This window comes from Chaetura pelagica, unplaced genomic scaffold, assembly GCF_000747805.2.
Source record: "Chaetura pelagica isolate M959 unplaced genomic scaffold, ChaPel_1.0 scaffold107, whole genome shotgun sequence".
Taxonomy (NCBI): Eukaryota; Metazoa; Chordata; class Aves; order Apodiformes; family Apodidae; genus Chaetura; species Chaetura pelagica.
The window spans coordinates 946,259-959,624 of NW_009953979.1; the positions used below are offsets into that span (position 1 = coordinate 946,259).

At 54.8% G+C, this 13,366-nt stretch overlaps 1 protein-coding gene across 1 annotated transcript in view; it reads right to left on the minus strand.

The window, feature by feature from the left end:
- Positions 1-11,939, minus strand: part of SCARA5 (scavenger receptor class A, member 5) — a 33,103-nt gene extending 21,164 nt beyond the window's left edge. Inside the window, exons 1-3 of the mRNA XM_010002217.1 lie at positions 11,828-11,939; positions 7,146-7,274; positions 1,267-1,941 (exon numbers count right to left, since the gene is read on the minus strand). Coding sequence (XP_010000519.1) covers positions 1,267-1,941; positions 7,146-7,274; positions 11,828-11,939 — 916 coding nt within the window. The remainder of the gene's footprint in view (positions 1-1,266; positions 1,942-7,145; positions 7,275-11,827) is intronic.
- Between the last annotated feature and the right edge of the window lie 1,427 nt (positions 11,940-13,366).

The window sequence follows — 13,366 nt, forward strand, 5'->3', positions numbered from 1 at the left end:
AAGGTGCTCTAAGGTCTCCCTGGAGCCTTCTCTTCTCCAGGCTTAACAGCCCCAACTCTCTCAGCCTGTCTCCAGAACAGAGCTGCTCCAGCCTTTTCCTTTCCACATCATCCCACGAAGCCAAACTGGTCCCAAGGAGTTGCAGCTTTCCCTTTGCTTTCTCACCCATTTTATCCTCTAAGATCTTTGAAGGAAAAGCCACCTCTCCCTTGATGCAGTATAGAGGGACCCTCCTCTTCCTGCTCCCCTGTCAAATCAAGCAACTGGACTGGGATCCACCATAGCAGATATGGGTTTCTCCAGTGTGGACACCTCAACCTGAGCTGGGCTGTTCCAGGAGATTCAGTGCTATGGGACACAGGGATGTAAGATATGAACCAGCTGGAAACTCCTGACATCAGAGAGGGAGAAATATCCAAGTGGATGGTTAACCCTGGCAACACAGCTACGCTTAGGAGATAACAGTGTGACAAGTGGCTGGACCTTGCAGATAATTAAGATGAAGGGAGTAGATGCTGAGCAGACTGAGGGAGGTGGGGGTGGTTACTGAGGCAACCACAGAAATGCCAAGAAGAGGGGATCAGCAGGACTAGGGTCAATGGGCTAGAGTCAGCAGTTGGGTTGTTTGTTTTACCAGGCTGAGGGTGGTGGTGAGAAACTGGCCCAGGTTGCCCAGAGAGGTGGGAGATGCCCCATCCATGGAAACATTCCAGGTCAGGTTGGATGGGGCTCTGAGCAACCTGATCTAGTTGAAGACGTCCCTGCTCATGGACTAGATGACCTTTGAAGGTCCCTTTCAACCCAACCCATTCTGTGATTGGATGATCTGGGAGGGGCTGAGGATGGTAAAGGAGGAGAAGACAGGAGAAGGAAGATGGACTAAATGGATGGTACAGGGAGTGATCGATGGTGACAGGGCAGCTGATGGGCATCCCTCTGCTTCATCACTGCAGCATGAAGCGGAACAAAACCTCACAGTCTCTGCCATGCTCACTCTGGCTAATTTTCATGATCAGGAAGGACCTGGCAGAGTTTTCCCAGGCATGGTTGAGGGAACCCTGGAAGCTTTCTTCCTGACATGGATGGGGGAACATCTGGAGAGTCCCAGCTATGCAAAATCCGAGATGATGGAGACACCTGAACATTGCAGACAACTAAACAGCGGTGACTGATGGATCTGATACACCTCGAGACACCCACAGGGGCCACCTTCACCACCAGCCAGAGCACCGAGGACACCACCCTCAGCGGAGCTTCTCAGCTTACCCCGTATCACGGAGATGTTCTTCAGCACCAGGGAGTGTTCCCAGTCCTTCAGCCGCAGGTCCTCGGTCACGTTGCCGAGGATGGCCAGCTCGTGCTTCAGCTGCTCCTCCATGGCGATGTGGAGGAGCCGCATCTGCCGGGCGTCCTCCGTGGCATTGCTGATCAGCACCTGCAGGTCCTGGATGCGGGTGTGGTGGATGTTCACGTCGTAGGAGAAGGTTCTGTTCACGGTGTCCACGGCCCCGCTCACGGCTGTCACCTGCTCGCTCAGGCTCTCCACTCTGCTGCCCAGGTGGCTCAGGAGGTGGTCGTGGTGCTGCAGCAGCAGCCTGCTGCTATTGCCTTCCACCCAGAGCTTGTACATCTCCTGCTGGGCTGTGTCGCTCTGCTGGGTCAAGCTGTCCCACAGGTTGGACACTGCCTTGTCAGTTTGGCTGGCCTGGGTCTGCAGGCTCCAGAGAAGCCCTTCCAGTTTCTGCAGTGACCCTGTCATGAGGAACAAGGAGTCCGAGTGGTTCTGCAGGAGGTCCTGGAGCCTCCAGATGTGATCCAGCACATCCCCCTTCAGAGGTAGGTGCAGCAGCCTCAGCTGCATGTCCCGAAAGCTCTCGTTGAGGTGGTTGACGTTCCCCAGCAGCACCTTCAGGTCCTCGGGGGATGTCTGTGGCCTGGAGACTGCAAGGGATGGAGAGAAGGTGACATCAGAAACCACCCCATGGAGGTGAGGACACTTCTGAGAGGTGAAACCCTGTCTTTTCCTAACAAGGCCTTGGACATCCCCCTGGCTCTTGGTGATGAAAGCCTGACCTCAACCACCAAAAGATTCATCCCACCAGCCCCTGTTCAGCCCCATGGTTTTCTTCACAGTTGGAGAAGGAGTTTGATTGATGAAGGGCTGAATAAGGAGGCACCTGGTTCTGGAAGGACAGCAAAGGCTCCCAGCAGCTCTGGGGTGGCTCTGGGCTTTGCCAGATGGATCATGATGCTACAAAACTTTGTGGTTTTGCCCTGCTTGTCATCAAAGGACCAGCTGCTGACAGCACCCACTTCCCTTTCCTAAAACCAGACCTTGAAACCAGGCTTCACCTCTCACTGGAATGATCATTTTCAGTTGACCAACCATATTTCCCTCCTGGCCATGGATCCTGGGCCTGAGCTCAGGCCCTGGTCCCAGAGTGATGACCATCAAGCTGGCTCAGCTGGTCTCCATGGCTCTGGGGGGGTTTGCTGTCAGCCTCCAGCCACCTCATCCTAGGGCTGCCAGGCCCTCTTCCTAATGGAGAAAACCCATCCCAGCTCAGGAGCATCCTGCATCCCAGGGCTTCCAGGAGAGAAAGAGGGACAAACCCCACCCCAGCTCAGAAGCATCCTTCACCCCCTTCCCCTGCAGCCCTGGTAACAGAGTTCTCCTGGCCAAACCCCTCCTGGACTTGCATCAGCTCCCAGAGCACCAAAGTGGGATTTGCAGAGAAAAACCTGGAAACCTGGGGGGAACTTCTTGCTCCCAGCACTGTTCCAGAACCCCCCTGCCCAGCAAGCCCAGTAGCACCCAGTAAAGCCCAATCCCAGCTCCTGTTGCTCCTCTGCATGCTTTGGTGCACCTCAAAACCACCGACCCGGGCAGGGAAGTATCATCTTCTCCCTCCACTGCGTTGACCTTGAGCGTCCAACACAGCCCAGGAAGACATAAAGCCCAAACCCACATGAAAAATGAGAATAATAACCAAAAAAATACATTAAAGAGAATAAATAAATCCCATTGTTCTTTAAGCCTCAGCTGGCGCGAGACCTTCCTGGCAGCTGAACCCCCTTTGCTTCCCTTGAGGAGAAACCCGGCACCGACTTTTGGTTTGAATTAAAACCACGGGGGGAAGAGGAGAGAAGGCAAAAGCAGGACAGGGAACTTGCCAAGGGCCCGGGGCCACCCACAGAAATGGGGTAGGGGGACCCACTGTGGCTGCAGAGGGGGGCTTGGGACCACCGTGGGGCAACCAGCCACCCTCCCAGTCTGCTGTGGGCTGGTAGGTGCCCTAAGGTAGGAGCTGAGCTTCTGTTCAGGCACTGAAGGTGTTAACTTCTGCCCAGGGCAGTGGTGGAGTCCCCATCCTTGGAGGGATTTCAAAGCCATGTAGCTGTGTTGCTGAGGGATGTGGTTTGGTGGTGGCCTTGGCAGTGCTGGGTTGATGCTGCATGTTAACCCAGCACCCCCTCCCCACACCCTCAGGCAGCCCCTCGCAGTACAAGGATGATCCAATGGCCCCCAAGGACACCATGAGTCACAGTTCCCTCCCACAATGTACTCCGGGGACACACTGTCCTCCTGCCAGCCATCCACAAAGAGAAATGGTTTGCAAGAGCCCCCCCCAATCCAACCCAAACCCCCCCAGCACCAGCCCCGTGCAGGGTCACTCCTGGCAAACACGTGTGCAGGGATGTGAAAGGTGCTGCAGAGCCAAGGGGCAGCCAAGGATGGCAGCAAAAGGCAGGAAGTCATGGGGCTGCCCATGGGTGCCCCATGAGAACGTGCACCCTGACCCAAAAGTCTCTCTACCCCCCCTTCTAGGCTCACATAGAGCCACAGAGACACTGCAAAGAGCACATTGAATATGGACATGTTCACATTCCCATCCAGCTTTTGCAGCGCTACGGAGCTGCAGAAGACATCTTAGAGTTGTTTTGGTTGGAAAAGACCTTGAAGATGAACAGTTTGCCCAGAGCAGCTGTGGCTGCCCAATCCCTGGAAGTGTTCAGGGCCAAGTTAGATGGGGCTTGAAGCAATCAGGTCTACTGGGAGGTGTCCCTGCCCATGGCAGGGGTTGGAACTAGATGGTCTTTAAGGTCCCTTCCAACCCAAACCAGTCTTGGATTCTATGATCCTCAAGTCCAACCATTGACCCAGCACTGCCAAGGCCACCACTAAACCATGTCCCTCAGCACCACAGCTACAGGGCTTTCAAATCCCCCCAGGGATGGGGACTCCACCACTGCCCTGGGCAGCCTGGGCCAGGGCCTGACAACCCTTGCCAGGAAGAAATTGTTCCCAATATCCAATCTAAACCTCCCCTGGCACAACTTGAGGACATTTCCTCTTGTCCTATTGCTTGTTCCTTGGGAGAAGAGACCAGCCCTTCTGGTTCCCTCCTTTCAGGGGGTTGTAGAGAGCAAGAAGGTCTCCCTTCAGTCTCCTTTTCTCCAGGTTGAACACCCCCAGATCCCTTAGCTGCTCCTCATGAGACTTGGGCTCCAGAGGCTTAAGGGTGGCCTTGGCAGTGCTAGGTTAACAATTGGACTTGCTGATCTGGAAGGTCTTTTCCAACCAAAACCATTCCCCATTTCTATGAATCTATCTGACCTGACATCCTTCAAGTATGTATTTTGGGGCTACAGGTCTCAAAAAGGAGGATGCTCATTTCCTTGGATACTTCTTCCAGGCACCCAGAGGTGCTGAGCATGGAAACGTGGCTGCTCTCAATGCAAACATGAGCAGGGAGATGGGGTGCAAGTGGGATTCCCATCTGTTCTAATGCTCATTAGCCACATCCTAAAGAGTCCTGGCCTCCTGCTGCTGCTGGAGCAGCTCAGGGCTGAGTACTCAGGTGCAGGGATCCTGGTACAAGCACCAAACTGCAGCTCTGTGCATGAAGGTGGGCAGAATTTAACCTAAACCTTGCAAAATAATGATTAAAAAGGGCTCAGCACCTTTTTAGTGGCTGAGGAGGAGTGAGGGACAGGGAGGAAGGGAATGTGTATCCCCAGAAGCCAGAAAACCCCTGCCAGAGGATATGAAAAGCAGGTGGCCTCAAAACAACCCCAGCTCTGTTGCTGAAAACATCCTGTTTCCACAGCTCTGAGGTGGTTCACGGTATTTTTAGCAGTTTGCTCATTTTTGAAGCTATTTCCATGGAGCACGTTGTGAGTCGTGGGACACCTGCCCAAGCTGGCTCCAAATGGGGCCTGGGGGAGATGCCTCACCAAAAAAAACCAAACCAGCAGGGGCACATGCTGGGGACACGAGAATGTGTTGAGGGGTTGTCTCCAGGGTGGGTGGAGGTCTGGACACCCCTGGCTCGTATACGCTGGGTGGGATGGTGTCTGCTCAAGGTGGAACTTGCTCTGTGCAGGGTCTTCACACTAGGAGGGCACAGAAGTTGTGGCTGCCCTATCCCTGGCAGTGTTGAAGGCCAGGTTGGATGGGGCTTGGAGCAACCTAGTCTAGCGGGAGGTGTCCTTGCTCATGGCAGGGGGGCTGGAACTAGATGATCTTTGAGGTCCTTTCCCACTGAAACCAGTCTGTGATGGCATCAGAGGGTAACACTCCTATTGCAGCATCATGGTCAGCTCTTCCCAGCCCAAGGAGTGGGTGACAAGAAGTCTACTTCATGAAACGCTGGGTCTTTCTGTGCACCTTCTGATGGGACATGGGGGATGCTAAGCAGGTGCTCTCAGCTCTGGCAAGCTGGTCGTTGATCTCCAGGTGCACAAGGTGGGATTTTCCATTGGAAAACCAAACCCTCCACCACTGAATATTCAGTCCTGGTCCTCCAAAGACCATCAAGCTACAACATCAAGGTTTCAGCTGCAGATCCCTGAAGCTGAGGACCATCTCCCTGGGCTACACATGGCTCCCAAATGGATGTGGTCTCCTCACCCTGGTGCAAGACCACCCTGTGCCTGTGGTTTTCTTTGATTTGATAAGACCACTCCAGTTATAGCCAGCTCCAGACCTCGGAGTCACCTACCTCCAAACCCAGAGGCTTGGCTTCAAATTCCAGACATGAAGAAAGCAACCATGAAAAGACATTCTTTTTCTCATCATTTCACCTTTCTTTTCCAAAACTGTAGTCTACAGCCTAGAGTGTAAGATGGTTTTACTGGGGTCTTCCTCAGAGTTGGAATCCTGCCAGTCACAGGATTCACAGTCAAAGCCCCAGGAGGTGGAGCTTTGAAGATGGCCACGACCATGAGCCTCCTGTCCATGCCGTGAGGTTATTGGCATTTCTGGAGCAGCTCTGGGGGGAGCAGCTGTAGCTCAGCCCAGGACAAGCTGCCTGTCCCAAGCTCTTTGCACCATTCACAGCGTCCCTCGCCAGGGGTTGCATGAGCCAACAACAACACTCAAACAATGTAATGCAAGAAAGAAGAAGGAGAGGATTCCAAATTCCAACAAAACCGTCTCCATCCCTTCCCCAGCCCAGGAAAAAGCCAAATCCACACTCTGCAAAAGACACTGGCAGCTTTCATGGGGCTGGTGTTCCTGCAGCAAGGAGGAGATCCATCCTCCCATCAGCCGCCTGCACTAGGCAAGGCACAGAAAATCATCCCAAAATCAGAGTCATTAAATCATTTCAGTCAGAAAAGGCCTTAAAGATGATCAAGTTCAACCTTGAACCAGCACTGCCAAGGCCACCACTAAACCATGTCCTTCAGCACCACAGCTACACGGCTTTGAAATCCCTCCAGGGATGGGGACTCCACCACTGCCCTGGGCAGCCTGTTCCAGACCTAGTGATGGGAATTATTCCAGCTCCAAACCTGGAGCTCCTGAGCCTCTCCTGAGGTTTATCATCCCCAGAAGATGATGCTTGGACCCTGCAGTGAGACCCAAGAGTCACATCCTTGTCCCCAAGGAGCTGGAAGTGGGGGGTGGAGGCGATGCCTGTCTTGGTTTGCAGCCACTTCAAACCAAGGTTTGCAAGGCTGCAAACCAAGGCAGGCATCACCTCCACACCCTGCTTCTACTGGATCCCATATTTTCCTCCTTTGGATGGGGTGAAAAACCCTCCTGAAAGAAATGTGGTTCCATGTTCATGGCCAGACTGAGCTCCCTGAGTTCCTACACAGGGGAGTATTGCCCTGGAGGACCCAGACTCAGCCTTTACCTGCAAGGATGAAGACTCCAACAAGGATGAGGAAGACGAGGAGGTAGAGTCCCACCACAGCATACTTCAGTGCTGCCAAGGAGCCCAGCCTGCCACAGCGTCCTGCTGTCTTCATCCTTCTCCCAGGACCTAAGGAGACAGAGCAGGGTGTCAGGGACAGAATCATGCACCAAATCCACGCTGGGTCCATCTCCCACGAGGCAAAAATATTGCAAATAGAATTTTGGCAATGCCTGGAGGGTGCAGGCACAGCTCTGCAGGCCCCACTGTTGATCCGTGTGGTTTTCTGAGTCGGGCCACCAGTGCTGGCACAAGTCCTCATGGGTCAGGGCAAACCCAAGCACACATCCAGATTGGGCAGAGAATGGATGGAGAGCAGCCCCAAGGAGGACTGGAGGATGTGGGGTGATGAGAAGCTCACCTTGAGCCAGAACCATGCACTGGCAGCCAGAAACCAACCATGTCCAAGGGTGTATCTTCAGCAACATGACCAGCAAGGCCAGGAAGGGGATTGTCCCCCTCTGCTCTGCTCACACCCCTCTGCAGAGCCAGGTCCAGCTCTGGGGTCCCCAACACAAGAAAGATACAGATCTGTTGGAACAAGTCCAGAGGAGGCCATGGAGGTGATCCAAGGGCTAGAGCAGCTCTGCTCTGGAGACAGGCTGGGAGAGTTGGGGTTGTTCAGGAGAAAAGAAGGCTCCAGGGAGACCTTGGAGCACCTTTCAGTACATGAGGGAGCTACAGGAAAGCTGGGGAGGGATTTTTGACAAGGACATTGACTGATGGGACAAGGGGGAATGGTTTCAAGCTGCAAGAAGGGAGTTTGAGATGAGATCTTGGGAAGAAATTCTTTGCTGGCAGTGTCGAAGGCCAGGTTGGATGGGGCTTGGAGCAACCTGGTCTGGTGGGAGGTGTCCCTGCCCATGGCAGGGGGTTGGGACTAGATGATCTTTAAGGTCTCTTCCCACTCAAACCAGTTTGGGATTTTGTGATCCTAAGTGGGAAAAGATCAGCATCACCCACCCTTGCTGAGCTGTCACCTCTCCAGCTCCCACCCTTTGCCCTCATTCCCTCCCTCCTTGATGCTGCCACAAGCAGCAGGACCCATGCACAGAGGGGCTCAGGTTTTATGCCTAAAATAGGTGTGAGGAAAATTCAAGGAGAAATGAGGAAAGTGCTGTGGACCCAGCAGCAGTGAACTCATCCAGCTTTGGGCTCTGTACATGTTCAAAGCTTCAGCCCATACTGAAATCTGGGCCAGGTCCCATCGAAAGTGGGATCTGGAGCCCACTCTGGATACAGACCCTGCACCCCTCTGCCCCCAGCCCCAGGGGTGCAGTGATGCTTCAGAGTGACACCTCAGCTTTTAGGGTGACCCTGTGCTGACAGGACAGGGTACAGGGTGTCGGGTGCCAGCACTTTTCTGCCAGACCTTTGCAGAAATACAAGATTTCTGAGAGCAGCAACTTCATGCCAGGTCGAGTGCTGCCTGGCTTAGGCCCTTACCAGATCTGAGATGACTCCAAGGAGACACCAACAAAAGGAGGGGGAAGAGTCTGACTTTCCCACCCCTTTGACATTTGGGTGCCTCCCTGCCATTGCTTTCTGCCCTTGAAGCCCTGAGGGGCAGCTTAGCCCCAGTCCAGAGCTTGCATCAACCCAGTGGAGAAAGTGAAGCAGATGAAGCAACATGGCCCCAAAGCCAAACCTCCTGGGGATGAGACCATGCTCATCCATGGACATGAGCAATGCCCACCTCCATCCAAGATCATTCCCTGGGCTTTGGGACCTCACCGCATGCCACCTCCCATCCATGGGGAGGAAGCTCAGCTCTTAGTGGGACCAAACCAGAGATGGAGGAGGTACAACAGGTTGGGTTGTCCCTAGTCCAGCAGGCACCCTTCCCCACTCCAGCCTTGCCCCTCCCCAGCTAATGGTCCATGTGTCCACTGGAGGACAACGAGCTTTCCAAAAGCCTCCAGCCATCAAAGGGTTACACTGGGTGTATCCTTGAACTCAACCCCATTTTGGGGCTCCAAAATGATCAAGTGCTGAGGTCAGGCTGGCTGATATGCTGAGGGGACCCTGTGGAGCTGTGGGGTGCCCGAGGAGCCCCAGCTCAGGTGCTGAAGGCAGAGCCTCCCCACTGGGTCCCTCCATCTGCGATCCATTACCCACACGCTGCTCCCATTCGCTGTCACTGACCCAACAGCTGGAGCAGAGGGGTTGGGAATGAGGAAAGCTGCAATATTTTTCTGACATTAACACTTATATCAGGTCCTGGGAGACTCTGGGAGGAGCTGGCCCCCCGCCCTGAACCACCCACTCCTCCTTGCAGCTCTGGGAAGAGCAGAGGGGACGGCAGCTGCGTAAGCAGGATTTTCACAACAACCCGCTCGGCAGAGCCCACGGGCGGCTCCAGCCTGTAACCAAGGGGAAAAGCAAATATTTCTTCCCCCTGCCCATGCCCAGGGGAGCTGGAACTGTGGCCTGTCCAGTCAGTGGGGGTGCAGAAGGTGTGGGAATGGAATAAGCCAGGGCTCGGAATCCCAAACTGTTTGGGTTGGAGGGGACCTTCAAAAACATCCAGTCCCAACCCCCTGCCATGGGCAGGGACACCTCCCACCAGACCAGGTTGCTCCAAGCCCCATCCAACCTGGACTTCAACACTTCCAGGGATGGGGAAGCCACAGCTGCTCTGGGAAAGCTGGGCCAGGGTCTCACCACCCTCACAGCAAAAAATTTCTCCCTCAGATCTCATCTCAATCTCCCCTCTTGCAGCTTGAAACTGTTCCCCCTCATCCCATCACTCCCTGCCCTTGTCAAAACTCCCTCCCCAGCTTTCCTGCAGCCCCTTCAGGTACTGGAAGGTGCTCTAAGGTCTCCCTGGAGCCTTCTCTGCTCCAGGCTGAACAGCCCCAACTCTCCCAGCCTGCCTCCAGAGCAGAGCTGCTCCAGCCTTCACATCTCTGTGGCCTCCTCTGGACTTGCTCCAACAGCTTCATGCTTTTCTTATGCTGGGGACTCCAGAACTTGTCCTCTGAGGAATCCAGGGCTGCTGTGCTGGGGGTCATGGCAAGGAGCAGGCTGCCACACCAGTCTTCATCCCCACACTGAGCATTTTCCATGAGCCCAGCAGGGACTCAGGTGGTCCCATCCCCATGGTGAAGCTCTCAACATACAAGACACAGCCCCACAGGTCAAGTCTCTTTCCAGCAACCCCTCCCATGGGGACGAAGGGCCAGCTCTGCACCGGAGTGAGCTATGGATGAACAGATCTGCCCTGAGAGATCAAGGGCAATGTGCCACAGGAATACCAAAGCCTGGGAGACACCTCGAACCCTCGCACGCATCCCTTCATGCTAGTGTAAGGTCTCTGCAGGGGTGTTGGACGAGATAACCTTTAGAGGTCACTTCCAATCCAAACTACTCTATGGTGTCCTCAGTCCTGGAGGACACCAACTCTTTCATCTCTTCCAGCCTCACTCTCTCCACACTCCACCACCTGCCTTCAGCATTTGCTGAGAGGCAGAGCACAGAGACAGATCTGCCCCTCATTCTTCTGCAGGAAGGTGGGATGGGAGCTGGATTTTACAAGCCAGCAGCAGGAAGGTGGGCAGAGGCAGGAGGAGATGTGCTGCCAAGAGCAGGATGACCCTTGCAGAGTGTGGAATGTCATTGAGTCTCAGCTTTCACCTGGATGGGAAATCCACCCTTTTGACTCAAAGCTGTGCCCATCCTGGGGGTTGGAGGGCAGGAGAAGGCACCTAGCAACACTTCCCACAGTGATGACCACAAGCCACCTGCACCATGCAGCCACCCAAAAGCTATTTGGCCAGGGCTGGTTGTTGCTCTCTGGAAGTACCCAGGGCTTTCCATCACATCTCAGGGTTGTCCCATCTGCCTAAACCCAGGAAGGTGAGGTCTCTGTCTCCCCAGTCCCATTCTTGTGGTGAGGAACAGCTGGGCTGTTTACTTTGAGCCTGGATCTGGTGAAATATGGACAGCATTTCATACAGTGAGAGCAAAGTCAAAGATCTCAGCAGGTCCACAGTGGAGACAGAGACCAGCCAAGATGTGCAGGAGATGCAAGCAGGCTCCACTGTGTCCTGCTGCACAGCCCTGGTGCTACCATCCCCACTGCAGGGCACCTCTGGACAAGCCCACATGTAATTGAGCCAGAGGATGGGAGGAGAAAAAACTCAAAACACGCCCCCCCCCAAAAAAAATCAACCTTTAGCAAACAAAGTGACTTTGCCTGAAGTACAGCCCTGGTCAGTGGCAGAACCAAATGAGATCCTGGTCAAGAGGTCCCTGGTGCCCTGGGTCTGTCATTATCCTGATTAAACCAGAAAGTGGGGGGACAGGAGAAGAGGCACAGAACCCTCCTTGGGATGGGATTCCCTGAGTGTTTCTCCCAGGGAGGCCATGCCAGGAGAAGTTTTCTGCACCATTTGGGACACATTAATCATGGTGCTGGTCCCACCAAGGCACCCTCATCCCAGGCACCTCCAATCCCATGGCAGAGATTGTTCCTCTGGCTCCTTCACCTGTGTGGGGCTAGACTGTTGAGCTATTCCCTGAGCAATCCAACCTCCCATGTCCCACCAGAAGCTCTCCAGATTTCTGCCACCAGGTTCAAAGCCCCCCCCGATGAAGCCACACACAGAGCCCAGACTCACCATCCTCACAGAGGTTCAGTTTGGAAAGGCTCCTTCCCTCAAAGGGCTCCTCGAAGATGGAGCCGTTCTCCCTCTCGTTGAAGGTGTGGAGGTACATGCCTTTGTTCTCCATCCTCTCAATGCTGGTGAAGCAGAACAGGCCAATGAGATGGTGTTTGGTGGCTAAGGGATATCCTGACATGGCAGGGGCCTGATCCTTGCTAACCCTGTCCCCTGCATGGCTGTGGCACCGTGATCCAGGGCAACATGGTGTGGGGGACAGGGACCTGCTGCTGAGGGACCTCTCTGCTCTGACTTGGCAAAGCTGACCAGCACATCTCAGCATCTGGCTTCTCAACTTGCCCATAGCTCAGGCTGGGCTTGCAGTGCCCTAGACAAGGGGCAGACCCTCTTGGTGGGTGCAGGGAGAAGCTGCTGGACAAGCTTAGCAGGACCACAGGTCTACGACTTGTCCTGCCTGCGTCCCTGCAGCTCAGCAAGATGCTCACCACCAACACTGACCCCTCATTGGCCAAGGAGGTGCTCCTACCACCCACCCACCCTCAGCCATGTCCTGCAGATGTTCAGATTTGGTGGCTTCATTACAGCACCCAGCTGGGGGTTGAAAACCAACTTCTAGCCCTCAGCAGGGCTCTGGTGTGGAAGGAGTTAAAATCACCCACTAAGTTGGGACTTGCTGAGCACTCCCAAACTCAGCCCCTGCAGATCCCCCAGCTCCAGCTGCCTCTTGCTGCCACCACATGGATACTCTGCTGCATGGGGAACACCCAGCTCCTGCCAACCCCAAAAAACAGCACCACGGGGAGGGGGACAGGGACCTGAGCAGCATCCCTAGCCCTCAGTCCCCCTCCCACCAGGGACACATCACTCATGTACCCTGGGGGAATCTCATAGCACTTAAGAGTAATATAATTGTTTAGGTTGGAAAAGACCTTTAAGATCCTCATGTCCAACCATTACCCCAGCACTGCCAAGGCCACCACTAAACCATGTCCCTCAGCACCACAGCTACATGGCTGTGAAATCCCTCCAGGGATGGGAACCCCACCACTGCCCTGGGCAGCCTGGGCCAGGGCCTGACAGCCCTTGCCAGGAAGAAATTGTTCCCAATATCCAATCTAAACCTCCCCTGGCACAACTTGAGGCTGTTTGCTCCTGTCCTGTAATTTTTTTCTTGGGAGAAGAGACCAACCCCCCCCAGCTCCAAGCTCCTTTCAGGGAGTTGCAGAGAGTGAGAAGGTCTCCCCTCAGCCTCCTTTTCTCCAGGCTGAACACCCCCAGTTCCCTCAGCTGCTCCTCATCACACTTGTGTGTGTGACCCTTCCCCAGCTCCTTTGCCCTTCTCTGGACACACTCCAGCCCCTCAATGTCCTTCTGCTGGTGAGGGATCTGAGGTGCATCCTCACCAGTACCAAGCACAGGGGGACGGTCCCTGCCCCGGTCCCACAGTGCTAACACAAGTCGGGGATGCTCCGGGACACCCCGTCCCCCCCGCACCCCAAACCCCGAGGGGGGGGGGGGGGGGGGACACCACCCGCC